The following is a 27,462-nucleotide window of genomic DNA, read 5'->3' as shown; positions in this document are numbered from 1 at the left end:
AAGGAAATCAGAATTTCAAATAAAGCAATCTTTAGAAAAAAATCAGAAAGAGCCACTTAATGAGCCAAACATACGTAGAGAAGTTTAACAGCAATGACATATTAAATTGAAAACTATAAGACTGTTCTTAAAATAACTGATTGTCCTTTTTGCTATAATGTTTTTTATCCCCCTCATTTTACTTATATGCCATTCTAAAGGTACACATAATTTTTGATATTATAAATAAAATATAATGATTTCAGTACCAAAGAAAATATATTGCTGTTTTGCCTCCCACACTCTGTAGGAGAATCTTTAAATGTAAAGGGAAATATTAGTTGGCTGAAAGCAAAAGCAGCCCTTGTCATGTGAAGCCTGGGTCAAGAGGTGGGGTGATTGGTTGCTTCTCAGAGAGGAAATAAAGAACTCCACCACCTGTGGGGTTGCCTAAAGAAAAAAGACTACAAATGATAATAATTCATGCTTTTCCTAGGAAATTCTAAAAATAACATAATTTGTCCTAAATGTCAGGCTTTGCTTAAAAAAATATCAAAGGAAGAGGCATAAGAAGCAGCAGCATTGTGTATTTTTTCAGCAGTGATTATCCACATAGAGATATACTCACCAGGAAGCTATAGAAGAATTCATGGACAAAAAGGCCCAGCATGCAAACCAGGACATATGCCACGTGATAGAGAAAGGCCATATCCAGGATGACTGCTCGGTACCCACGGGTGAACGTGCCACGATTTCCAACAAAACTCACCAGAAATACAATTTTATTACAAAGCTGAAGGGAGGAAAGGATTAGAGATTACTGTCTTATTTATCCTGAAACTCACATGGATGAAAACTATTATTCATAAAGTCCATGACTTTTTGACATGGATGAAACTATTATTCATTAAAATCTCTGTCTTTATGACATGGATGAAAACTATTATTCATAAAGTCCATGACTTTTTTTCATGATTTCTCATTTTGTAGTTTTTCAGCATTGCTTACAAATTTGCATGTAGACATAATACATGGAAAATTTGCATCTTTTGCGGTTTTAAGAAGAGAGAGAATGATTAAGAGACTATGCAGTCAAGACAGGCCTGGATTTAAATCTTGGCTCTTCCATTACTGTTGTATGACCTAGTTCATATAACTTTGGCCTTGATGATTTCTTCTGAAAAACCAGAATAAAAGAATTTCCACTTCATAGAACCTCTCAGAGGAATAAATGATGTAATGTGTATGAAGCCCTTAATATAATGACTCCTACATTAAAAGTAATACATAAAATGTTTTTATTATGATGTAAATATAACAGAAAAATATATTTTCAGGAAATATCCAGAGATCTGTTCTTAATTTTGTGTTTTTATCCTGGATTTTTTCCACTGAGTACTATTTTAAACAAGTAAGTGATTAAAATTATTTTTCCATTTAATTTACTTTATATACACAGAAAATATAAAAATACTTATATACTTGAGTTAAAGTAAATATAATACATGTATATATTTTCTAATAATAATTCAATAAACATTTTGGAGTATTTATAATGCTTCTGACCATGTAGAGTATTTATATTCAAACCACATTTTATATTGCCTTTTGTGGCATAATTTTGGAATGTAGAAATGTATACTGAGGTCCTTTGTCAATAACAACGATCTGTGTGCACTGATTTATAAACTTAGCACCATCTATTTGGTTCTAGAATCACTGCAGTATATATAAACCCAAGTGCCAATTTTGTGTCTTAGTCATCAAGGAAAGAATTACAGATTTCAGAGGTTTACAGTTTGCTCTTCCTAATTGTTCTGAGTTCTTTAGGTTATCTAATGGAACCATATTTGTCTTTAAATGTCCAATCCTAACTTTGGAAAAACAGGTTGCTCTTTGCAACATTGTTGATTTGTTCAATATATATTAACAAATTATGGAATGACTTTTAAATAATCTAAGAAGGACCATAACACTTTGAAGTAGTTGCAAAATATGGGGGATTAGAAAACCTTTCCTTTCAATTTCTGAAGTTCAAATCAATACAGATGAAGTCAGAAATGGGTTATTATTATATGTTTTGAAGAGCCAACCATATTAACAACATAGCAATTAAAAAGGCTAAGCCTTTCCTAAATTTCTCTCCTGCTGATTAAGTATCCTCTCAATAATCAATGTTAACACTTCATTCATGTCTTAATTCACTGTTCAGTGTTTCATCATTGATATTTTATGTTGTTATTAAATATAGCTGTAACATAATGGATTTCTTTATATTTTCTTCCCAAGAGCAGGTTTAATATTATAAGAAGTTATTATTTAAAAACCCAGGAAATACAGAAAAATGCTAATCTATATGATGTATTTAACAATAAACACCCCTGAAAATGGTGAAAAAGAGTGTCCAGAGAAGTAATATTCAGTAATTATTTAAATTGTTTTGAATGCCATTATTTAAATTTGTACTATTTACCTTGATTTACCCACCAGAGTTCATCAATATGAAATAGAAATAAGTTCTATAAAAATAAAATTAGTAACTGGAATCATGAATTTTCAGAGGGACAAATGATAAGTTGAAGACACATTGTTTATATGATCTCTGATTCTCTAAATTAAATTATAAAAATTATGCAGAAAGACTATAAGCTCCATATACTGAGGAAAAAAATACACTGACTTTAAATTCTCAAAAAGAACAATATGTTTCATTTCTCAAATAATACAAAAACAAGACTACATTTCTTCCTAAAAGATACTCCACCATTTCACCTGAAAAATAAGAATTTCCCTTATTTGTTCTCAGGTTTTGGGTTTTGTTTTATTTTTGAACCTGGATCTAAAGCTTGATGAATAGATTCCTGTTCTCTTCACTAAGTCTCAACATGCAGTGGAGTTGATACTGACAGTAGCCTCTACTTACTTCTTTTGAGATCAAAAACAGGGAACTCGTGTCCTTTTTTTCAGAGTGTTCATATGAAGGGGAAATACATGCAAGAATAAATGATTTGGGTGGGAAAGAAGTTGAGCTACGAATTCTCCTTTCTTCATAAAACTTACAAATTTTCATATAGCATTTTCCATGGAAGCTTGGAATATTTATGCCAAGAATGAGCAAGTCGCTAAAACATTCTCCTTTTTCATGTCATGAAAAAGTTGGCATCATCTTACCAGTCCTTTATTTGTCAATACAATTATAGCAAGGGTCCATGTGAGTGACGATATGTGGATGGTGTGCCCAGGAAACGGGGCAAGATGGTCACAAAATTCTTCTGAGCTGGTACTGAGAAGTTCCTCAAGTCAACACACAAATACCAATTGAATGACCATAACTGTCTCATATATGTATTTTTTTCTTGCTCTGTCCATTATTCAAAGACACCATTGATACAGTTTTTGTTGGGAATGAGGTGAATTGTGTGATGGTGGGGAAAGGGTTAGAATTAAAATAGCATCAATGCAAGCTTTGGGACAGTCTTTAAAAAGTGATAATACACCATCCAAATGATTTATAAATAGGTCTTCAAAAACAAAAGCAAAATTAATGTTTGTTTGTTAATTAATGTATACTAAAATAAGTTCATTACATTTATTTAAATTTATTTAATTAAACTACCTATTTGCTAATTATTTATGAAATTAATTATTACTAGTTATTTACTAAATAACAAGTTAAATTACTAATTATTAACTAAATTAATGAATGTATTCAGTTAATTTAATTTATTTAGTTAATAATTTAGTAAATAATTTAACTAATTAAACTATACAGTGTATATGAAAATACTACTTCATTGACTATTTTAGCTAATAAATTATGTAACTAATAATGTAACTATTACTACTGAGTAATAATAAAATACTACTTTATTTAATAATTCAACTAATTAATTAGATAATTTTTAGTTGAGTAAGTTATTCAATAAAGTAGTGTTTTCATATATACTTTATTGTTATGTCTTTGCAGGACTTTTAACAGTACAGTACAGTGGAGAGAAGGGAAACAGTACAGTACTAGGTTAGAAGGCAGGTCATCGGGCTCACCAGAGGGCCAATCTTGGCTCTGTCACTAATTTCTTGCTTTGGTAAATCCTTCTGGTGTGTATAGGACTTTGTTTTCTCATATCTAAAATGAAATGCCTAGAAGTGAACAATCCTTAAGCTCTGTCATAGCTGTAGAATTCTGTGTGATATCCTTTAAATGTTACTATTTTATTTGATCACCAACCTTTATAGCTGCTTTATCTTTGCCTTTATATTATTTATTTGCCTCTCTGTCCCTATCAAGAATTCTATCTCCATCTTACATTGTTCCTATGGGAAAACATGACCTATTTCATAGGAATAAATTGTAGAAAGAAAAGAAAGACTGTGTACTTGTTTATTGAAAGGTAAAATTGAATTTATGATTTAACACCATTACCATATTTTCATCAACCAGGTAAATTAACCTTCTTACTAAAAATGAGATGATTTGATTCAAAAATCTCCATTTCAGGGGCATTACACCTAAGGCAGAACAAGGTTCAAAGATCAATGTGGAAGGCAAAATTTGCATGCAGCCAAAATCACCCTGGAAATCTCTTAAATTGCTGACGAAACAGAACTGTAAGCACAGGTTATGTAAATGGCGGCATCTCTTACTAAATTCAGCTCATCCTAGTTTAACACCAGCACTGGACATTGGAGCAGTTTTCTGTTCCTGCAACTACAAGTAGTTAGGAGCATTCAGTGACCATCTTATATGAAAAAGGGTGTGCACGTGTGTGTGTGTGTGTGTGTGCGCACAGAGAAAAAGAGAGAGAAAATATGAGTTTTTACTCCAAATATATCATTTAATTTGTTTATATTAAATGAACATATGGTGGATCTCAACCTTACAAATTAGCAGTAATATGAGACCTCCCAGAAAGCTATCTATAAGTAAGCAACTAGGGACATTACTCTATTAAATTTGAACACAGTGGCTCACTGTTAGTAGACTAGCTATCTGCTAAACTCCATTTGCTTCTTCTCTCTGCCAATGGTGAGACCAAGTTATTAAATGAATTACACATTTCCAGGCACTATTAGAAAGAAGAAATCATTGTAAATAAGAAGTTCAGAAGATACTAAAAGATCTTTTTCTTATATTTTACTACATTGCTATTTATTAAAAATCTGAACAACAAAAATTAACAGTTAAACAGATAACACCCAAATGAAGTTATTAAAATGAGGTTTACAAATAAATTTAATGATATAAAAAATATTAAGTGATCCCAAATGTATACAATTTGTGCTTATATTTGTCAGAATATATTAATTTCCATTACCAATAACTAACGGTGCAGTGCAGAGGGAAGAAAACTAGACTGGGTTGTAAGATGTGCTTTATAACTGAGAAAAAAAACTTTAATTTTTAAAAATATCTCCAATATCGTGATCACTTCTGTGACAAGGCAACCTAGTTGAAACCTAGACCAACTCCTAGTTTTAGAAATGAAGAAAGACAATGAAAAGGAAGCAGAATAATAAACAGAAACCAGTCCTAAGTGGTCAGAAAGCAGGTTGAGGGTTTTCCTCCCACTTGACTCCTTTTCCAAAAAGAAGACTTTCTGCCTTGGCTTAACATTGTGAAAGGCAGAGTCCAGAAACAACTCTCTGTGAACCAGAATACAAATATTTTTACAATCATAATAAAAATGTCATACAATTAAAGAATGCTGCATATATTTTTACAGATAGTTGGTAAACAGTTGCCATTGTTCCTATTTCTATCATTATCACTGTTATTAACCTTTTCTAAATCTTTTCAATGTATCTCCTTAATAATCCAGTGAGGATAAATCAGGCTTTAGTATCTTCCCTTCACTAATGAGAAGAATGAAATTCAGAGGCTTGCTGATTTGCCTGAAGTCTAGAACTCTGATGCTCATTAAGGCCAAACTCTCAGGTTTTTGTTGTTCTTGCTTCTGATACCTACAGTTTTAGCACTTGTAGTTTCCCCTCTTACACAATGCAAACTTTTACGTGTAAATTAAATTAATAAATGTACTAAAACTTAGGATACAAAACATGACTAATTGATGTTTTCATGTATTTATTTCCTACCTTCTAGATAATGATAAACCATAGATAGCTTCATAGTGAACTTTTTGTTTGTTTGTTTGTTTGTTTTGAGACCGAGTCTTGCTCTGTTGCCCAGGCTGGAGTGCAGTGGCACCATCTCAGCTCACAACAACCTCCACCTTCTGGGTTCAAGCAATTCTCCTGCTTTAGCCTCCCAAGTAGCTGGGACTACAGGCACAAGCTACCATGCAATTTTTGTTTTGTTTCTGAACCAGAATCTCACTGTCACCCAGGATGTAGTGTAGTGGCCTGATGTTGACTCACTGCAACCTCCACCTCCTGTGCTCAAGTGATTCTCTGGCCTTAGCCTCCCAAGTAGCTGGGATTACAGGTGTTCACCACTATACCCTACTAATTTTTGTATTTTTAATAGAGACGGGGTTTCACCATGTTGGCCAGACTAGTCACAAACTCCTGACCTCGCATGATTCACCCACCTCAGCCTCCCAAAGTGCTGGGATTACAGGCATGAGCCACTTGTGTGGCTCATGAACTTGTTATGTTAAAAAACAAGGTAGGTGATATTCACTACAACATTTTAATTTTTTTATTTTTTCTGGAAATGAGGTCTCACTATGCTGACCAGACTGGTCTCAAATTCCTGTCCTCAAGTGATCCTCCCGCCTCAGCCTCCCAAAGTACTGAGATTACAGGCAAAAGCCATAGCACCCAACCTAAAACATTTTTATTAATCCACATAATATTAAAATTATAAATTAAATTTTTTCTATTAATATCAACAATATCAAAATGACAATTATTCCACTGAATGTGTTTGTCCCAAATGAAAGTTGATTTTTCTTGGGTCAAATACTCTGAGCTGGTAGACCATAATGTATATCATTTGACTGTGCACACAGATGTTCTATGCTGTGAAGGCCATTAGAGTACCCACAGATTTATACAGTTAGTAAGGGAGAGATGTTGCATATCTACATGTACATTCTTTCTCATAAAGAAAGTGAAATATAAAACTTGCCTCTCCTATGAAGAGTCATTTGCTATAGTGGAATTATTTTCACCAAACCAGGCAAAAGTTATCTTATCCTGTCCCACAAGGGGGAAAGATACTCCAAATGTTTTTGGTTTCCCTCAATAGACATTAGAATGGTATGCCTTAACTCTTTATATACTCTTGGTCCAGAAACAAAGGAAATGCAAAGTGGTGAGTATGACACATCAGCTTCTGGATGGCAAGAACCATTTCCTTTATCATCTTAGTATTTTTAGTGTCTATTATATAAGAGACCCAGTAAATGGTTATTATTTTTGGCCTAATTCTAGCTATTATTTCATTTTGTCAGATTTGGATTTTTTTTTTCACTTGGATTCATGTCTTCTTGAGGGCCAGTTACCAGTTTATAAATATTATATTTGTTTCTTCAAATAATATAGCTGAATATGCAATGTATGTTTGTTTGTTTGTTTATAAGTCAAACGCATAGGCTTAGAAAAATTTAGACAAATTCATGACTATTCTCTAATTTGCTTGGTTGTAATACTGTAAAATGAGCTTATTTGCAAGGTATTGAAAGTAGATGTTTAGTTCATGTAAACACTTTCTGAATGCTTCAATGCCAGCTGGGAAGGAGTGAGGCAGGTAGGATTAAGGTTATAAATGTGACAACTTCTGTCCTCAAGAAACTTACAGAATATTTGGTCCTTTACAAAATTCTTTTCTGATAGATTTCTTTGTAGGTATAGTACACTTCCCTTTATTGACAATGATTGAGGATAACTGGTAATTTGGTTTACTGAATGTTCTAGGTAATTGGGAGCTGTCTAATTTTTGAAGAATTGTAATAAAATAGAGGCTAGAAACACAGAATTGGCCATAATTCTTGAAAGTCTGGTTGACTATTTCATTAATTCATTTTAATAGATAAGTAAAATAAACACATTTTATTTATTAAATAAGTATTTACTAAATAGTAAAGATTTATTCTCAAATATTTGCTACATATTTATGTGCAAGCCACTGTAAATATATAAGAATATAAACGTAACTGTTTGCTCATTCATTCACTCACTCGCTCCTTAATTTATTTAGGAAATATTTACTGAGTACCTATAATGTTCTTGATATTGAATGATCAATCCTTAAGCATGGTATAATGTAGTAGGGGAGATTAGTTCTAATTACAGATACCAGAATATAGGACATCATGTTAGAACCCAGTAAAAGATCGAAAGAGCTCTAGGTATTCAACACATAGATTAGCAATACTTATTTTCTTACCTGCCCATTTGTTATTTCATCAGTCTGATGATTTACCTTTTTCTATCCCTGTATGGCTGTGCCATGCATAATGTTGGCTAGTCCCGTTGAAATTGTATTTATTGGGTAAGATTATTTCTATAAATTTATCACTTGCTTTTTGAAGTATGACTACTCTGAAAGTACTACTACTCTGGTTTACTTATTCTAAACTCACCTTACTCAAGCTTAAAAATATGCGTCCTTATTCTAATACTTAAAAATTTGGTCAAAGATTATTCCTCTCTGACTTTCGTAAGTTAATAGTATTTGTTCACATTAAAAAAAGCCAAATTTAATATTTCTCATATAGAAATCTTTTCTCTTAGGTCATTTGATGAAAGGTACTCACTTTCAAAATTCTATTGAACATAATTTAATCCTTTTTGGATGATTTAGGATGTCACTTTGGAATATTAACAATGGCTCAGTCATTTTTGTCAATAGCTGTGGGTATAGGCTGCAGAACACATTAAAACTGGATTGGATTAAATTGATGGCAGAACTAGGTCATGCCCCAAATGTTACTTTCTTTAATATAGCAATCTTTTACTTATCATTTTTTTCTTCCACTCAAAATTAAATAAAGAGTGTACAAATTATGCTCTGGTTAATTTAGATTTACAATAAATTAGAATTCACTATGCATACATGAATTAAAATCATACAGTTATATTTTTATACTTCATATATTTTTAAGCTAATTCTATAACAGTACAAAACTAAGTAAAGTACTTACATTAGCTGCACCAAGAAGTATTAATGTAGGCCCAAGACCTATTGTATATATTGATCTGAGCATTATTGATACAAGAAATGGCCGAATACCCACAGGCTTGGAGAATAAAAACAGCATAGATGTGCAGATTGCAACTGCTATCCAAAGAAGAATCGAGAACAGTGGAGAAAGTGTACCTGTAAAATGTGGAAGAAATTTATTGTTACTAAGAATAAAACTTTAAAAAAATGCTAAAATATTTGCTACTCTACTTTATAAGCTATCATAAGTCAGAGCCATAATCCATTAAATTTCAAAACGATGCCTTCTACATTCTCAATATTTCAAGGAAATGTCTTTGAACACATTACTCATTATTACATTTCCAGAAAGTTTGTGAATACTTTCATGCTACTTGAATACTCACTAGTTAATGTTCCTTTTATTAAGGCTGAGAATTGCTCATCTTTCTCTCATATGGGGATGATTTGCTAAATACATTTGATAGACATCTCTCTTGGGAACCTTAATTCAAAATCTATGATTAATGACCATTAGATATATAGCTAAATCATGTGAAATCATTAAAAAATTAAATTCATACCTTGTCTTGTCCTATTAGTATCAAGTTTCCATATTCCAGATTTCTCTGAAGAATCTAGTAGAATAATTAGCCTTTATAAAATAGACATAACCTTTTACTGCTGAACACACTTGCATATATATGTGTATGAATATTAGCACAAGTGTGTATTTGAAGGCCAACTTTTTTTCTAAAAAAAATTTTGAGCTATTTAATCATCAGAAAATTCACATTCCAAATATCTTAAAAAATGAACTTTGTTACACATAAGATTTATTAGGAACTCTCAAAAGGGAGGTTCAAAAAATTTTTTTCTTAATAAGTAGTACAATTCATTGACATTTGCACTGACATGTGCATTCAAGAAATCCCTCTCTGAAGGTCATGTGGTGCCACATTAGCAGAAGTAAATTAAAAGGCAACATTCTTGGGCTGATTGGATCAGCTCTGGGGCATCAAACACAAGTCTGTAAGCTAACATAGAAAGGAAACAACAAAATGGAGATTTTCCACTACGTCCTCTGGCAAATATGCACTAATGATCTTATTATTTTGACCACACCTCTTATCTTTATTTATAAAATTTGCTACTGCATGCAAAACACTTCAAGGGCTTGGTGTGCATAGCTTTTGTACTGTCATCAAAACCCTGGGATTATCTGACTCTTTTAATGAATTCTGTATAAACTGTTAGTTCGTAGTGTATGCAACATCTCAAAAATAGGTAGGAAGATCCTGTCAGCTGTTAAAAGACAAGCAAAAAAATCAGATAATGAACAGCATTAATTTAGACGTGTTTACTTTTGCAAGGTTTGTCCTTATCATGCTGTCTCCTAAAGCAAACAATGATGAAAGGAGCTTCGGAAGAGAGATTTGATATTACCCCTCACCAAATTTATAATCTAAGATTAATTTGGAGATGGGGAAAGAAAAAGGGTAAACTGCTTTGAAAGTTGCCTTCAACTCCTGTCTTCTTGCAATGCTAACATGCAGGTACCCTACTCACGTTTGGCTTGTAAGTAGGGCTTAGAAGCCCTACTGATGGCTTGTAAGCACTCTACATCTACCAAAATACAGGCTGACCACCAACTGCCTTGACCTCACAGCTGTATAAGAGCCATAGAGTAACACCTTCAACATTCTCTCTTGCTTATTGGGACTTGAGAGTCCGTCAGAATGTAAATTCTAAGAGTGAGGACCATCTCTAGACCGATTATCATGCCTGTTATGCAACAACAAACAAAAATTTGTTGATTGAGTAAATAAACAAAAATCGATTGTAAGTTTGTTTTGAGTAAATAATTAAGTCTCCAGTTATCAATTCCCCAAGTCATGCAGCTTAGCTTTTAAGTTCACTAAAACTGACAATATCTTCAAGACACATTTATAACTCTGAGCCAGTTATTTGACTTTTCAGTATAATTCATAAGCAATGTCTTGGTCACATCCTTATTCTAGAATAATTTGTCATAAATACTCACACTGTGCATTGTCACTAATTCCTGATAAGCTATCCATCTCTTCACTGTTCTTTCTAAGACAATACCTGGTTTGCCAAGATTTCCCCTTGATCAAACAGAAATTATAGTCATGTACTTAAAACTGGGCGTTTGATCCCTTTGTGAAAAGAACTCAAAGAGTATCTAGTATAGTAGCTTGCACATACGTTCATCCTAAATATATATTTGTGGAATGAATAAACCTAAAAGTTATTTAAAACAGCTATTTGTAATTATCTTCTGTAAGAATGATCATATTGGTTTCTATCTAAAGATTCAATGCTAAAAAAAAAAAAAAGAACTAAAGTCTTTCTGAGAAACTCTAGAGAAGACAGTATCGATTTTCTTTGAGTCTTGTTCTGTCAGCCAGGCTGGAGTGCAATGATGTGATCTCAGCTACTGCAACCTCTGCCTTCCGGGTTCAAGTGATTCTCCTGCCTCAGCCTCCCAAGATGCTGTGATTACAGGCACCCCCACCATGGCTGGCTAAATTTAGCATTTTCAGTAGAGTCAAGGTTCCACCCTATTAGCTAGGCTGGCCTCAAACTTCTGACCTCAGGTAATCCACCTGACTTGGCCTCCCAAAGTGTTGGGATTACAGGCGTGAGCCACCTCACCCAACCAAAAGTACAGATTTTCAAATCCATTCTTTACCCATTAATGGTGGGAAGAAAGGAGCATTTTCTCTGCTTAATGCTTTATATATGTATCCATTTTCTATAATAAGCATGATATTATTTAAATACAAAAAATTTTATAATTTACCCTACACATTTTTAAATCTTAGAAAGTATGAAGTTTATCCTTTATAAAAGCAAATTCAGAAAGCAAAATTGCAAACTTCAATCCAGTTCACACACTGGCACTCTGCTATCTACCTCATGCAGACTCTGTAGTTTCCTGTGCAGAACATGCTGCTTCTTACTTCCTTGTTTCTCTCCATTCCTCTGCCTTCCAAGTAGCCTCATGAGATCTTTCTGTTTCCTCTACCTCAGTCCAGCTAAAGTAGGTATCCACTCATAAATCCCTAGGTGGTCTTTACTATTGTGCCTTATTCATTTTTTGGTCCCTTAATTAGACTGTGAACTCTTTGAGGGCAAGGACAAGTTTACTGATCTTTGTATTTTTAGGGCCTAGTACAGTGGCTGGTACATGGAGGCACTCCATCAATAGTTAAGTTGAAGGAATTGAAATCACCATAAAGAACTCATTTTCTTTAACACAAAACACTTGAGGGGAAAAAAAGAATTACACTACAAATTCAAATATAATTTTTTTTAAATCACATGCTATCTTGATATAAGACATTCCCATAGCATCAATTTTCTCCGCTAACTAGTCTGCCTTTGCCAAATGAAATCCCGGATAGGGAAAGCTGGCATGGTAACTGTCAGCTTCTGAGTGGACATCCAGGAGATTCCCAGCATTAGCAGCTGCTGCTTCAGCCACAACCAGCATAGCCTCATTCCTCTACAATGGCACGTTTCTTTTCTAGAGAAGCATATGTTAAACAAACAAACAGCCACGAAAACCAATCATCCAAACAAAGAAACCAAAACCAAAACCTTTAGACATAAGAAATAATCCTGGAGTCCTGAACAAATTCAAACCAAGCTCTTCAAAGCCTGGCAATTAAAGGAGATTCTCTATCTGCAGTAGAGGGTGAAGAGTGTGCAACAGGCTGGTCCTCTTAGAATTGTCTCTCCCATAATTATTGTACTAATTATTAGTCTCCCTTTAGTTATTGTACTCCATTACCTGATTGAGGAGGAAAACTACTCTCTCAGTTAATATCGTAACTCAGGTGTGAACCAAATATTCGGGCACAAGAAACTCCTAGTAGTTCAGGCGTTCAGATGAGGAAATGTACTTGGAGGATGCATACACAGCTCATTCCCTCTGCCAGGCCCTCTGTTCTCACCACCACATTGGGAATGGCATGTATTAGGGTCTGAGATTAGAAGGGAGGCATAGAGGTCTTTTTCTGGTCCAAGATTTACCAGATAATTTCATAATCAACTCCTATATTGAGTCAAGAACTTCAGGGTTGGAGAGAATCCTTACATTTATTATTTTTTCTTTTTTAACTTTATCCTTTCCCAAGATTCCCCAAATGTCAACGCCTCATATAACTACAATGATCAATATCAGGAAATTAACAATGATAGACCATTTTAATCATCTGTCTAGTCAAAGTTGGTCAATTTCCCGATTTATGTCCTTATTCTGAACCAGGGACACACATGGGATTTAGCTGTCATGTCTTTTTAGTCTCTTAAATTAGATAGTTCCTCAATCTTTTATTGTCTTTCATAAGCTTGATAACTTTAGAGTACTGGCCAATTATTTTGTAGCATACCCCTCATTTGGGGTTTGTCTGAAATTTTCTCCGTTTATTCATTTTTGGAAAATGATGTTACATCCTTGTCAGTGATTGTACCAGGAGGCACATGATGTTGCTAGGTCTCATTACTGGTACCATTAATGCTGATCATTTAAAGTGATTTCCCCCACTTTATAGTTATTATTATTTTTCCTTTCACAATTAAGTATATTATGGGGAGAGACTTGCACATTATATATAGGTTATATACTTTTATCATATAGTCACCCATTAATTTTAGCATCTACTGATAATTTTACTACTGTGATGTTTGTCAAATGGTGACATTCTATTTCCATCATTCTGTCTACATTTATTAACTGGTATACAATTATTAACAAAAAGAGCTTTCTCTTCCCACTATCAACAGGAACTCCTGGATTCTTATTTTATTCTATGGGAGGTAGTGTATCACTGTCAATAATCTTTTTCTCAAAATTTTCTCATATTTGACCACCTGGAGACCTTTCAAGTTGGATCCTGTGTTCTCTGACATGTCTCCATCATTTTAAAGCACTTCTTGAAGGAATTTTAATCCATCTTTAATCTCATCCATCTCTAAGTCCCTTCGTAGTAACCCCAGCATACAGTTGTTCAACGTTTGACCAAATCCAGCATCAGAGAACCTTTACCTTCAGCACAGAGTTTTCCTTCTCCAGACAATTCTGATGGCCAAGTGTGTGTATGAGTCTTAGCTCTGTTTCCTCAGCATTCCTAGCTATGCAGTGTGTAACAGATTAAAAATAAGCGAATCCTGACCAAAATGTTAACCTTATTCATTAAGCTATAATGAAATAACTCATCCAGAACTGTAACCAGATAACCCAGACACAACCTTGGGTTTGATATTGCCAGAATGGTAGCCCATGCCTTTCCTTCCCTCTAAGCACCTCATCCACTTAGATATCCTAAACTGAGCCTTTACCTTGATTACTACTGTTAACTCCTATCCAGTCCTTTTCCATAAGTAAAGTCTGCATCTGCATCTGAAGACGAAGCATCATCTCTTCCAGTCTTGCATTTGTTAGTCCTATTTCTGTCTGAGATTTATTCCAAGTCCTCTCATATAGGCAGTTTCAAGTCCTTGTTCAAGGACCAACTGCACCAGCAATACCCGGTGAGCTTATTTTAAAAAAACATATTTTTGGATTCTAATTACTAGGCAAATCTTCAGTCTCAGTTTCTTCATCCATAAGAATATTCTTTCTCCTTATGCAAAATACAGATTTGTCCGGAAGATGAAGTGAAATGTATGTGAGGTGCTTAGCATTTTGCCTGACCCTATCTAAGTGGTGAGCAACATCTGCTGCTGTTATTATTATCAGTATTACTGTTACAACTATTGTTGGCCAGGCAAGTATTACAGATACCATGTGTTCTGCTTCTCCTGAATGAGTAAAGAGCAACTACCCAGAGGGGTGGCATTTCCCATCACCATTATGTTTCATGTACAATAGGTGGCAGCAGAGGCTACATACATTGGCTCTGGTGGTCAAGAAAAGGATATCATGGAATGGAACTCAAGGGAAATTAGGTCCTGTATGAAGAAGGGGCACCTGTTATTGACATGCTTCCAATCCATAGAGAAAGGTCCTAGATTGGACACAAAAGGTTTAGCCTTCTACTCTAATACTGCCATTTTTTAGGCTTTCTGGGCTTGCATCTGTTCATTTGTCAAATGAGTGCTTGATGTTAGATGATTTCCAGAATTGCTTCCATTTCTAAGATGTTATGCTTCTATTAATTGGGACTCTATAATTTTTCAGCATTCTGTGTGCAGATGATATTAATTTATCATTTCATGCTGGACTTATTTCCTCCCAAGAGTTATATTCCTCTGTGCTATGAGTTGATCACTGAAGAAGACTAAACACAGTGAAGAGAAAGCTGTTTTTACTTTCTGATGTATTTGCAGTTGTTCTGTAATAGATGGCCAAATATTTGCTACATTTTCACCACTACTGAACTCGCACATCCACTCCATTACCTAATATTCTTCTTCTATTATCAGTACGCCTTCCAAAAACAGTGGTTATTCATGACCACTCAGATTACAGCTAAAGTTTAGAACTTTGATGTCTATGTTACCTGTAATGAACTTGTAAAACAGCAAATGACTCTTAGACTCCCATTTCCTTTCCTGCCCACTCCAGTTCATCTGAAATAGGCTGAAATACCTGCTGCTCTCATCATTCTGTCTTTCCACTAGGCTTCCTTCTGTAGTACAAATATGTACCTTTTAAAGAGCAGCCACCACCACCAAACTTTGTTTAAAGTTTATCAGGTACTATTCTAAATGCTGTACCTAAAGCATGTCATTAAATTCTCACAGTTATCCTATGAAATGGTGAGACACGAAAGTACTTCATAGTTATTATTAGGCAATTTCTCTCACCTTTTCTTCCAAGCCATTCTTTCTATGCCCATTCCAAAGTTATTTACCAGACTGTAACCTAAGCCTGTAACATATTTTCCATGCTCTCCACCAAACTTACACAAAACTTACTTCCCAAAGTTTCATGCTTCAGTATATTTCTCCTATATTTCTCACTTCACTTAAATGGTATAGTTTCTCATGTTTTTGCTTTTGTATTAGTTTCATAATATTAGTTTTATATTCAGTATCCTTTATTTTTTCTATTACTATATTGTTTTATGCTCTTTGCTTTTGAAACCTGAGATGACAAACATCTAATTCTATTGAGAATCCCTGACTTCCCATAGAATTAAAAATTATTTTTAGGTTACATGTATGCTCATTATAGAAACCTTAAACAAGACAGAAAACAAAGAGAGTAAAATATAAATGCCAGTATTTAGGTAACAACAATTAATATTTGGGCTCAGAACTGTCATTTGCATGATTCAGATGAAACAGTATAAAAATATTTTGGGTAATAATAATTAGGTAGCAATAACAAATCTTTTCTTTGCTTTATTTGCCAAGATGTAATATAGCCCTATTAACAATTGTGTATATGAGCTTTTTGAAAAATAACAATTCTATTAACCATACTTTTCCACCTATTATACATACCATCATACTCTACTTCCAACAAGTATAGAAAAATCCATTTAACAGGAATGAAATTATTCTTATTTTGAAGCTCTAAATAGTTAAGTGGCAACTTTAAAACATTTATCATTTAAGGAAAAACAAGCACTTGCCTTCATCTCCATCATCCCCAAATGGGTAGAAGAGAGCAACAGCTAAATTGATGAACACAGCCAGGTTGAAGGAAATGCTCCCCCAGAGAGAGATATGCCTCGAGAACCAGAACAGTGCAGGGTTATCTAGGAAGCGAGAAGCGTAAAGGAATAGAAGAGGAAAATAAATTTTGGTTTCAACACATGAGGCTTACCGAAATAATATTTTACTAAATGCACTTTTTTTGTAAACTATTATAAAAACGTATTTAAATAAATATTTGACTTGAGTTTGTTAAAAACAATCAGAACCATAAAGGAATCTGCTATTTGATTCCTTCTTCCATCCTCTAGCCAGTTTAGACCTAAACTACTGTAGAAGGGTAATTTTGCAATTGCTGAAGATGGTCAAAAAAAGTGATTCTGTAATAATTCTCTGTATTCACAGAGCAGATCGGGGGAAGGCAGTTTAACAGTAGCCTGGGGTCCCTTTTAATGAAATGATATACTTCCTCATATAATTTGATAATATTGATAAATTGGTCCCACTCCCATGTCTTAAAGTCAAATAAAAAAAACTCCAAACCCATAGCACAGATATATTCCTAATGAAAATTCCTATGACACAGTCACACTTACCTGAAACTGTGAAACCTAATCAAGTGGCATAGTATTCCTAACTGGGAACTAGTAATTTATAAAATTATCTATATTTTAAACCTTAAATCTTCCTAAGAACTTGTTGGGCTTGAAACAGCAGAAGAAAATAAGCACTATAATAAAAATAGCTAATAAGTGGAACAGGCTTTGCTGAATACATTCAGTAGACGACTGTGTGTCTGTCATCAGAAATGAAGTAGTAAATGTGCCAGTCGAATACAGTTTACATTAACCAAAAATCAGTTCTTTCCACCTCTGTTAAGTAACTGAATAGATTTGTAATCCGTGTAAGTTTCAATGACAGCCAAATTTATTAGCCTGCACTGGGCACTCACACGGCTCCTATAGGTCTTGTCCATTCTCTAATTTTTAAAAACTTAACACCAGGATTTTAAAAAATTGAAGCCAAAGGCACACCAATTTTCAAGTGGAAATAATAAAATTTGTAGATAGATCCTGTGAATTTCAATCTAGTGCCTATTGCCTACTTACAAACTGTATTTCTCTTCAGCATATCTTGTTTCCCTTCCCTTGGAAGGGAACATTCCAGTTGAAATATACTATGATTAGCTATGACATTTAATTGACTAACATATCACAAACTATAAACATCTGCATCTCCACCATTCCTGAATTAGGAGTCCTCATTTTTAAAGGTAGACTATTAAGACAAAATTAGAAGATGTTGATGCATGCATTTGTAACAACAAATCTTCACTATTAAATCCACCAAATGAATTAGATTCTGCCTATAACCTCATAATTAGCTGCTTCTAAATGTTAAAGTAAAATGTGCACTGAAAATTATTTTAAGATTTAATTTTTGGTAAATGACAAAGCACTTATTTTTTTAAAAGCACAGACTCCCCAACCGCCCCCCCCACCACCACAGCACTAGTTCATTATTCAATTTATTGTCAAGGAGAAAATATATAGTGTCTTCATATGTATTTTGGACACCCAAAATTTTCACTGAATTCCATAAGGCTCTACATGGTAAAATGCTAAAGGAGAGTAATTTTAATTAAAAAAAAAAAACACACCTGCTTTAAAAGCCTAAAAATGCATGCCATACCCCTATAGATGATATTTCTCAAGCACCATTCAAATTCATAAATCACATCCATTATAGTTCCTGAAAACTAGTATAATGAAATACTATTGAATAGTAGTATTGAGAACATATCCTGTTTGTCTAGAAAACTCCAAGGGACTAAAAAAGACCTACTCAAGAATTTCCCCCATTGAACTTTATGAAAAACTCATGAGATCTCTTATTTTGGAAAATAAGCTAAAGTTTATTTAAAATTTCTAAAATTTTAAAATGCAGTTTCGTAATAGACTTGGAACCTAACCGATAAGTCATGGGAACTGTACTAAGCTGATTTTTAACTGTAATATTATAACATTGCTCTACTTAAACAAAAGTGTCATGAAATGTATAGCTTGTTTGATTTGGGGAGGTAAAGATACGTTCAGAGAAAGAATTACACTCAGCAAAACATGAAACAATCCCTTCAATTGCAGGACAATAGAGGAATAGTGCACCAGAGACGATGTCTCTCAATCCTATTCACTGATAGGCCAGTCAGGGCCCATTCATGGACTTCAAACCTGCAGCTGTTCAACATTTGAAACGTACAGCTGCAACCCTGCGTTTCATAATATTTATTAAAAAACAGGATCATCACGAAGAGATGATGTAATTAATTAGGGCTTTCTGTTTTCATTAAGCTGCAGGTGTCTCGGCTCCAGTGATAGACTAAGCAGACACCTTAAGCCTGCAAGTGACTTCAGTAACATCAGACTGGCAAGAAATTAACAAAACAATTTAATAAAGTGTATCATGTGTCCCAAAGTATCAAATTACCGACCACTATGCACAAAACTAACCATTTCAGTTTATTGTACTTACTCCTGATTTTCTTCTGCCACTTCATTTCATTGTAGAGATCTTCTGTTTGCTGGAAAAAGTCATTCACTTTACTTCCTTGTTCATCCCTTTCAGTTGTATTGAACACACGGCACTTGGATTCTCGAGTGAGGTATTCACATATATTGGGGACCGGAAAAACAATTTGTTCCATTGTTCTATCATGCCGAACAATCTGAAAACATTAATTTGTATTGTTTTTAGACATTTGGTCACCTCAGCCTTAGACTTATTTTTGTTTTTTTGTTTCATTTGTTTTGTTTTGTCTTATTTTGAGACAGAGTCTCAATCTGTTGCCCAGGCTGTAGTACAGTGGCATGATCTCAGTTCACTGCAACCTCTGCTCTGGGGTTCTTCCCCTGCCTCAGACTCCCAAGTAGCTGGTACTACAGGTGCATACCACCACACCCAGCTAGTTTTTTATTTTTAGTAGACATGGGGTTTCACCATGTTGGCCAAGCTGGTCTCAAACTTCTGACCTCAGGTGATCCACCTGCCTTTACCTCCCAAAGTGTTGGGATTACATGCATAAGCCACTGTGCCCGGCCTTGCTTTTGGTTTTAACATGAATTTACTGATGATGTTTTAGGAATTCAGTTGTGAAAAAATGTGCCAACTTGAAATGTCTAAAAGAATCCTTTTTTACTGTACTGTTTTGCATTTTTCTCTTTAAATAAGAGAAATTAATTGACTAATATATCATAAACACCACACTTTGCTTTAAATAACAAAAACTAAAATCTTTTATTCTTTCTGAGTTAGCATTACATTTCTGTCACCCATTTATATTTTCATGAAGTACATCCTAAAACTAAGATAGTCTTAATTAGAAAGTGATTGTCTGGGTAGCCTTAAATAGAGCGCTTATATTATTTGTATTTTGTTCTTAGCCTCCTTGTCCTAAAAGGGGCTGTTGGGTAACAAGTGATATATTCAACATTATGTGGTCTGAACTCTACAGAGAAAAGTGCTTTTTATCATTAAAATGTTCTCTTCTTCATGGCAAAACATATTTTTAGGTACAATATCCATGTAAACATAGACCCATGTTTAAATACACATCATTTTGAGCCTCCCTTATTTGTTATGGTTTATGTAGCCTAAATTTCAAGGTTCATATTTATGCACAGTGCCCAGTTCTCAGGAATGAATAAGAATTGGCTTAACTCAAAAGAGTAATTCTCTTTCCCTTTGCCATTGACTGGTATGGTGGTGGTCATGGGCCATACCTCTGGAAATGAGGCATAAAGAGAAATCTCCTAAAAGGGCTTCCAGGAAAGATTTTGCTTCTTGGTAAAAGCAGAGAGCCACAAGAGACAAAGAAAACAACAATAACCAAATATATAAAAATAAAAGGTTATTTTTGTTTGTTTTTTGGTTTGTCTGTACCCTTTTTCTTCTTGCTTAGAAAAAAAGGGTTTAAGGGCAGGATGATGGGAACTCTAGCAGCCATTTTGCAACCATGAGGTGAGAGAGTATCACCATGATAAGCAACCTAGTATAAAGATGTGAAGGGTCTGCATGTTTTAAGACATCACTGAATCACTGAATCAATTATAGAACTACTGGTACTCCAGACTTCCCATATTTTACTGCTTAAACAATTATCAGTGTGGTATTCTATTAAACTTGTAACTGAAGGTATCCTAAATGATATGCAACATATTCAATTATGTACTAGAATACTGTCATAGGCAAACAACATGAAATTTAGTTGGGGTAAATAAAAATTCCTGCATATAGGTTACAAAAATCAATTGTACAAAATAATTTGACGCATGCGGTATGATAGGCAACCATATGTGAAAAAAAGGTTTACTTGATCCAATAGTGTCAAATGTTTTAAAAAAAAATTTCAGGTGCATCAAAGAAATCATGTCTAGATTATTATAGGCTACGCTTTTCAGTCCCTTTATGAAATCTTATGTTTGATTATAGTTGTCACATTTTACAAACAGCATGGACAAACTGGAGAGATTGGTGAAGGAAATGGAGATGTATTAACTGCAAAAAGTCAAAGATGGGTAATTTTTCAATACATTTATTTAACAAATGCTCATTCAATCTTTAGGTGAAGCATGTTGAAGAAAAAAAACATGAACCCCAATGAGTAAGAGCTTGTATTTAAGTAATCATGATGGCTCTTCAGATGTTGGAGTCAAGCTATCATGTTGAGGGGAGAAAAGTGTTCCAAATGTAGGACATAGGCATGGGTAAAGACTGCATGACTAAAACACCAAAAGCAATTGCAACAAAAGCCAAAATGACAAATGGGATCTAATTAAACTTAAGAGCTTCTGCACAGTAAAACAATCATCAGAGTGAACAGGCAACCTACAGAATGGGCGAAAATTTTTGCAATCTCTCTATCTGACAAAGGGCTAGTATCCAGAATCTACAAAGAACTTAAACAAATTTACAGGAAAAAAACAAACAACCCTATCAAGAAGTGGACAAAGGACATGAACAGACACTTCTCAATAGGTGACATTTATGCAGCCAACAATCATATGAAAAAAAGCTCATCATCACTGCTCATTAAAGAAATGCAAATCAAAACCACATTGAGATACCATCTCACACCAGTTAGAATGGTGATCATTAAAAAGGAGACAACAGATGCTAGAGAAGATGTGGAGAAATAGGAACACTTTTACAATGTTGGTGGTAGTGTAAATTAGTTCAATCATTGTGGAAGACAATGTGGCAATTCCTCAAGGATCTAGAAATAGAAATACCATTTGACCCAGCAATCCCATTACTGGGTATTACCCAAAGGAGTATAAATCATTCTATTACAAAGACACATGCACATGTATGTCTATTATGGCACTGTTTATAATAGCAAAGACTTGGAACCAACCCAAATGCTCATCAATGATAGACTGGATAAAGAAAATGTGGCAAAATACATGGAATACTATGCAGCCATAAAAAAGGATGAGTTCATGCCCTTTGTGGGGACATGGATGAATCAGGAACCAACATTCTCAGCAAACTGACACAGAAACAGAAAACTAAACACCACATGTTCTTGCTTATAAGTGGGTGTTGAACAATGAGAACACATGGACACAGGAAGGGGAACATCACACACCAGGGCCTGTCATGGGGTAAGAGGCTAGGAGAGGGATAGCATTAGGAGAAATACCTAATGTAGATGACAAGGTGATGGATGCAGCAAACCACAACAGCACGGGTATACCTATGAAACAAACCTGCATGTTCTGCACCTGTACCCCTTAACTCAAAGTATAAATTTTAAGAAAAAGTTCTAAATGTAAACATTAAAATGGGCTAATATTAACTTTATTTTTTTAAAAAAAGTTTGTAATTAATTATTAGAGTGGTTGAAAATCAGATCAGTTTCCTCCTGATGTAGTGAGAGCTCTATCACAGGAAGAATTTAAAGCAGAAGCAGATCATTACATGTCAATTCCTTTTTAAATGGGTGATTAGACACAAGGCCCCTCCTATTTCCCAGAGTTTTAAAGTCTATAACTTGCAGGCAAACTATTATTCTCAGTAACATTAATTCTTGTGGTTATGTTTGAGATATAGGGTTCAGTTTTGTCTGATAACCAAGACCGGTCCCTGCCTCAAGTAAAGAAGAAGTGACATGTATGAAGCTAACAATATTCCAATATGATAAAATTAAACTAACAGAATAACCAAACTTCTGTGGAAGCATACACAGTGAGATGAAATTAACAAATGCCTGGAGAAGGCAGACAGGCTTCTCTGAGTAGGCCATGTGAGCTGGCTTCCAATGAACATGAGAACTGATCAATAAGAAGAACTTACATCATTGGCCTGGACCACTCCTTTGAAACCTGGACTTGTATACCCAACTTCATGGATGACTCAAACTCACCTCGAATTAAATCTATCCAATAAAGAACAAATAATCTTCTTCTACCTTTTAGCTGCCAAACTTCACTCTCTCCTAGCATTCCTATACATGGCACCAACTTCTGCTCGTTTATTCAAACCAGTAGCCCAGAGGACATCTTTTTCCACACGATTTTCCTAGTATGTGCGATTCAACTTCAACCTCAAGCCCTGTCAGTATGTGTATGTATATATGTGTGTGTATTTATATAGCACCTATCTGTCTATATATAACTATATAGAGATGTATACGTATATGTGTATCTCTATCTATGTATCTTTATGTATTTTCCAGTCCAGCCATCTTTGATATCATCTCTCACATTTGCTATTATAATATCTTCCTATCTGATCTATATTTTCTTTCTTTCTTTTCTTTCTTTCTCTTCTTTCTTTCTTTCTTTCTTTCTTTCTTTCTTTCTTTCTTTCTTTCTTTCTTTCTTTCTTTCTTTTTTTGAGACGGAGTTTCACTCTTGTTACCCAGGCTGGAGTGCAATGGCGCGATCTCGGCTCACCACAACCTCCACCTCCTGGGTTCAGGCAATTCTCCTGCCTCAGCCTCCTGAGTAGCTGGGATTACAGGCACGCACCATCATGCCCAGCTAATTTTTTGTATTTTTAGCAGAGATGGGATTTCACTGTGTTGACCAGGATGGTCTCAATCTCTTGACCTCGTGATCCACCCGCCTTGGACTCCCAAAGTGCTGGGATTACAGGCTTGAGCCACCGCGCCCAGCCCTGATCTATATTTTCTATTCCACTCTTTTCTAGTCCTGTCTCCAAACAGCAACCAGATTGATCTTTTAAAAATAGTCATCTCCTTCCTCTGTTCTTTAATACCAGCCCCTTACTTACTTTCTTCTTTCTGAAATCCCCATCCTGAAGGAAAAACTTGTACTCAATCTTTAATACATTCTTAAAGGTAACCTTCTCTGTGAAATCTATCCTGAAATCATTCAGGCACCACTAATTATTATTTTCTCTACATTTCCTTGGCCCTTTGTTTATATACTTATTACACAGAATTATCTTCTATATGTGTGAATTGGTAGAGAGTAAGTGCTCAGTAAACATTTACTGAATGTGTGTATTTATAGCTAAATCTCTCCTCACTGCTAGAGTCAATAAAACAACATCAGCAACAGCTCCCATCTCTCACAGACATTAACCAAACTTCTTTCCATGGCTTGATCACTCTATCTGCTATTCCCTGGTCTCTTCTGATCTCCTAGCTCTGTACTTTGACTTCTGGGATCTTCCTTAAGACCTTCATGGTTTGATGACCTATTTCTATTTGTATAGAAATGTTTTTGCTGCTGGTCCAGCTCATGGGTTCCACTAAGCCAAGTCCAACACCAAAACTGTGGTACTATTAATGTTTCCAAATGTGAGCAAGGTATCCATTTCTGTGACACAAAGTGATAATGCTCATTATTCCAAAGCTTTGGCAGCAGTAAACAATACAGTGCAGGGGTTATATATCCAAAGAGTGAATACAGTGATGCCCATCATGCACTCTACTGAAAAGTAAAACATATCTGCCAAAATGAATGAATGTATAAATGTAAATTACAGGAGTTACAAGCATCAACTACTCTACTCACTTCTGCCTGATTAGCTCAGCCAATCAGTGTCAAAATAATATCATAGCTAGTAAATGACTGCCAGATGGGTCTCAGAACACAAAATGATAAGTCCATTTTGACCCACACCTCCTGAACTGCCACCAACCATTAAACAATGTCCCATTTATGAGGGTGGAGGGAGGTCAATTTCTGCATACTGAAAATGGAAACCATTAAACCTTTCCAAGCTTATGCTATCAATATGAAAACTTCATTAGTTTCTTTCATGTTTTCTCTACTTGTGAATAGTTGAAGATCTCTATTTTAATACACCTTCTACAATTTTTTTAAAAAGAAACATTTTTCTGAATGATGGCTTCTATTATAATAATCCCATCTCTCAAACACTATTACTCTGCAATGATTGATTGCTTCTATGGTTAAAAAAATCTATTACAAAAGAAATTTTACATATGGTTTTAGTAAAAAAGAGACAAGTTTGAAAGATGTACACCTTAGTTTCCTATACATCACTCTTCACTCATCCTTTTACTACATATTTTTCAGTTTAAACCACTCAATTCTGCTTCACTGCTCTAGAAAAAAAATAATGAAAATGGTCTAAAATAGAAAGTAAGCATATCTTTTCACAGTTGGTACCTTTCAATAAATAATAGATGGTTACCTCAATCTGTGCAGTGTGGTTGGCATAATACTTTAAGGCTTCATCTCCTTCATCTGGATCCGATCCTGGTTTGAGCATCTGTTGCAATAGTTTATTGTGGCGGGCCAACTAGAGGGGGGAAAAGATAAAGGTTTTAGATCTTCTTTCTCACTTTCCTGGGGTCGAACTTTGAAATAACTTTGTCTCCTCATACATATAACTTCACAGTCCTAGGGTTAAGGAAAATTAGTTATACTTCAGGAAAGCATGTCTGTATTTAAAAGGCACCAATAATGAAATCACAATGATCAGCCGTTACTATTTGTTGATTAAATTTGTCTTCAATAAATGTACGATTGTACCAGGAAGAAGAAATGTTCACAGTGATATATAATTAATACCTCCCATAGGAAATTTAAACTACATGCACATAAAAACAAAGTGATCAACAGTACAATAAATCAGTGAGTAGTGGGAACAATATAAATTTGTGTTTTTCCTATACACATGTAAATAGATATTTGTATTTCAGAAGAGTTTCCCTTATACCAAGTAATCTGTTGGTTTGCAGTCCAATGCTCTACCCTTGAGCTATACCCCCTCCATACCATGTGATCTAAGCTCTACTTCAGTAGTTGGTATAAAATTCTACGTTTCTACGTGTTTGTAAGCCAAAATTAGTGCTTTCTGGGTATAGATCTTGATTTTATTGTCATTGAAATTGGGCATTAAAAAAGCAAGCATTTCACCATAATTATTTTAAACTGCTGGTGGTAGAAGTGATCTTTCTCTCCCACTTGAATGACTACAGCATTTGTTGACTAGTTCTCTCACTTTGTAGATTAGTAATACATGTTGCCTTCAGATGTCTCTTCTATGGTTGTCTTCAGCAGTTCCGGAAACCTTGCAATGTCTTTCACCTATCAAACATTCTATGAATGCCTAAATTCCCTGAGGGCTTTTACTAACAAAGACTCTCCCATAGAACTCTTTCACTCCTAGCACAGTGCCTGCCTCTGACTCCATGCCAGGCACTAATTCTAAGCACTTCAAGTACATGATCTTATTTGAGCCTACTAGGAAATCCAGTGGTAAGCACTCTTATTATTTCATTGACAGATGAGGAAATTGAAGCACAGAGAGTGTAAGAAACTTGTTTGTGATAACACAGCTAGAAAATGGTAGAGCCAGTATTTTGTCAACATTATAGAGCAATAAGCTTTCCTATTATTCACAAGATCTTAATATAAATTGTGATTATAATCATGAAGATGAATTTTAAATAATTCAGAACCTATAAAACCAAATGAATATTATCCTTATAAGTGATAATTTGGTAAGTTAAATACTCATTCCATTATGTTGCTCTAGAGCAAATAATTTTGAAAACTATTATTTAAGAATTGGTTTTCAGGGTCATTTATCAATCACTCAAGAAAACCATTTCCTATTTCCTATTTACGTTTTTGTTCAACTAAATTTGAATTATACAAATTTTTATTACAAACCATAGTCATGACACTTGTTGTGACTTACAGGGGTTTCTAAAATCTCAATGAGTTTGAAAGGATAAAATTATTGTAATCATTTATGTATGTTAGCATGTTTTAAGAAGTGGCCAGTTCTTGAAGGCAAAACTGGCATGATGTGTTTACTGATTGGATCTGGGGCATGAAAGAAAGAGAATTAAGGATGACTCCAAAGTTATTGACCTGAGCAACTAATAATTTAGAAATGTCATTTACTAAGAAAAAATGTAGTTGGAGTACATTTAGCAGGATAAAATCAGAAGTTTGGTTTTGGACATGTGAAGCTTTTGACAAGGAGCAGGCTGCTGAATTTGGGCAGAGGTCAGGACTGGAGCTGTGCATGGAGGGGTTGACAGTATATGGCTGATATTTGAAGTCATGAGCCTTACTGAGATCACCTAAAAGTGAGCTTAGACAGCAAATAGAGCTACATGGAACTCCAATATAGGTTAGGAAGAGAAAAGACACCAGCAAATTAGACTGACAAAGTTGACTAAGCAAGGTTGGAACAAAACCCCACGCAGCCAGGTGACTTGCAGCCAA

At 34.6% G+C, this 27,462-nt stretch overlaps 1 protein-coding gene across 8 annotated transcripts in view; it reads right to left on the bottom strand.

The window, feature by feature from the left end:
- Nucleotides 1-27,462, bottom strand: part of ITPR2 (inositol 1,4,5-trisphosphate receptor type 2) — a 529,604-nt gene that overhangs the window by 91,365 nt on the left and 410,777 nt on the right. For all 8 annotated transcript variants that reach the window (XR_013522736.1, XM_054238248.2, XM_078339073.1 and 5 more), the window contains 5 exons: nucleotides 25,412-25,519; nucleotides 19,253-19,445; nucleotides 16,699-16,824; nucleotides 9,087-9,262; nucleotides 608-772 (listed from right to left, as the gene is read on the bottom strand). Coding sequence is in view for 7 of the 8 variants with exons in the window: in XM_054238248.2 (XP_054094223.1) it covers nucleotides 608-772; nucleotides 9,087-9,262; nucleotides 16,699-16,824; nucleotides 19,253-19,445; nucleotides 25,412-25,519 (768 nt within the window). In the remaining variant the exon portion in view is untranslated. The remainder of the gene's footprint in view (nucleotides 1-607; nucleotides 773-9,086; nucleotides 9,263-16,698; nucleotides 16,825-19,252; nucleotides 19,446-25,411; nucleotides 25,520-27,462) is intronic.

The sequence above is a fragment of the Callithrix jacchus genome, chromosome 9 (genome assembly GCF_049354715.1).
Source record: "Callithrix jacchus isolate 240 chromosome 9, calJac240_pri, whole genome shotgun sequence".
Lineage (NCBI taxonomy): Eukaryota > Metazoa > Chordata > Mammalia > Primates > Cebidae > Callithrix > Callithrix jacchus.
Note: the sequence above shows the minus strand (reverse complement) of the source record. Positions and strands in the feature narration are given on the sequence as shown.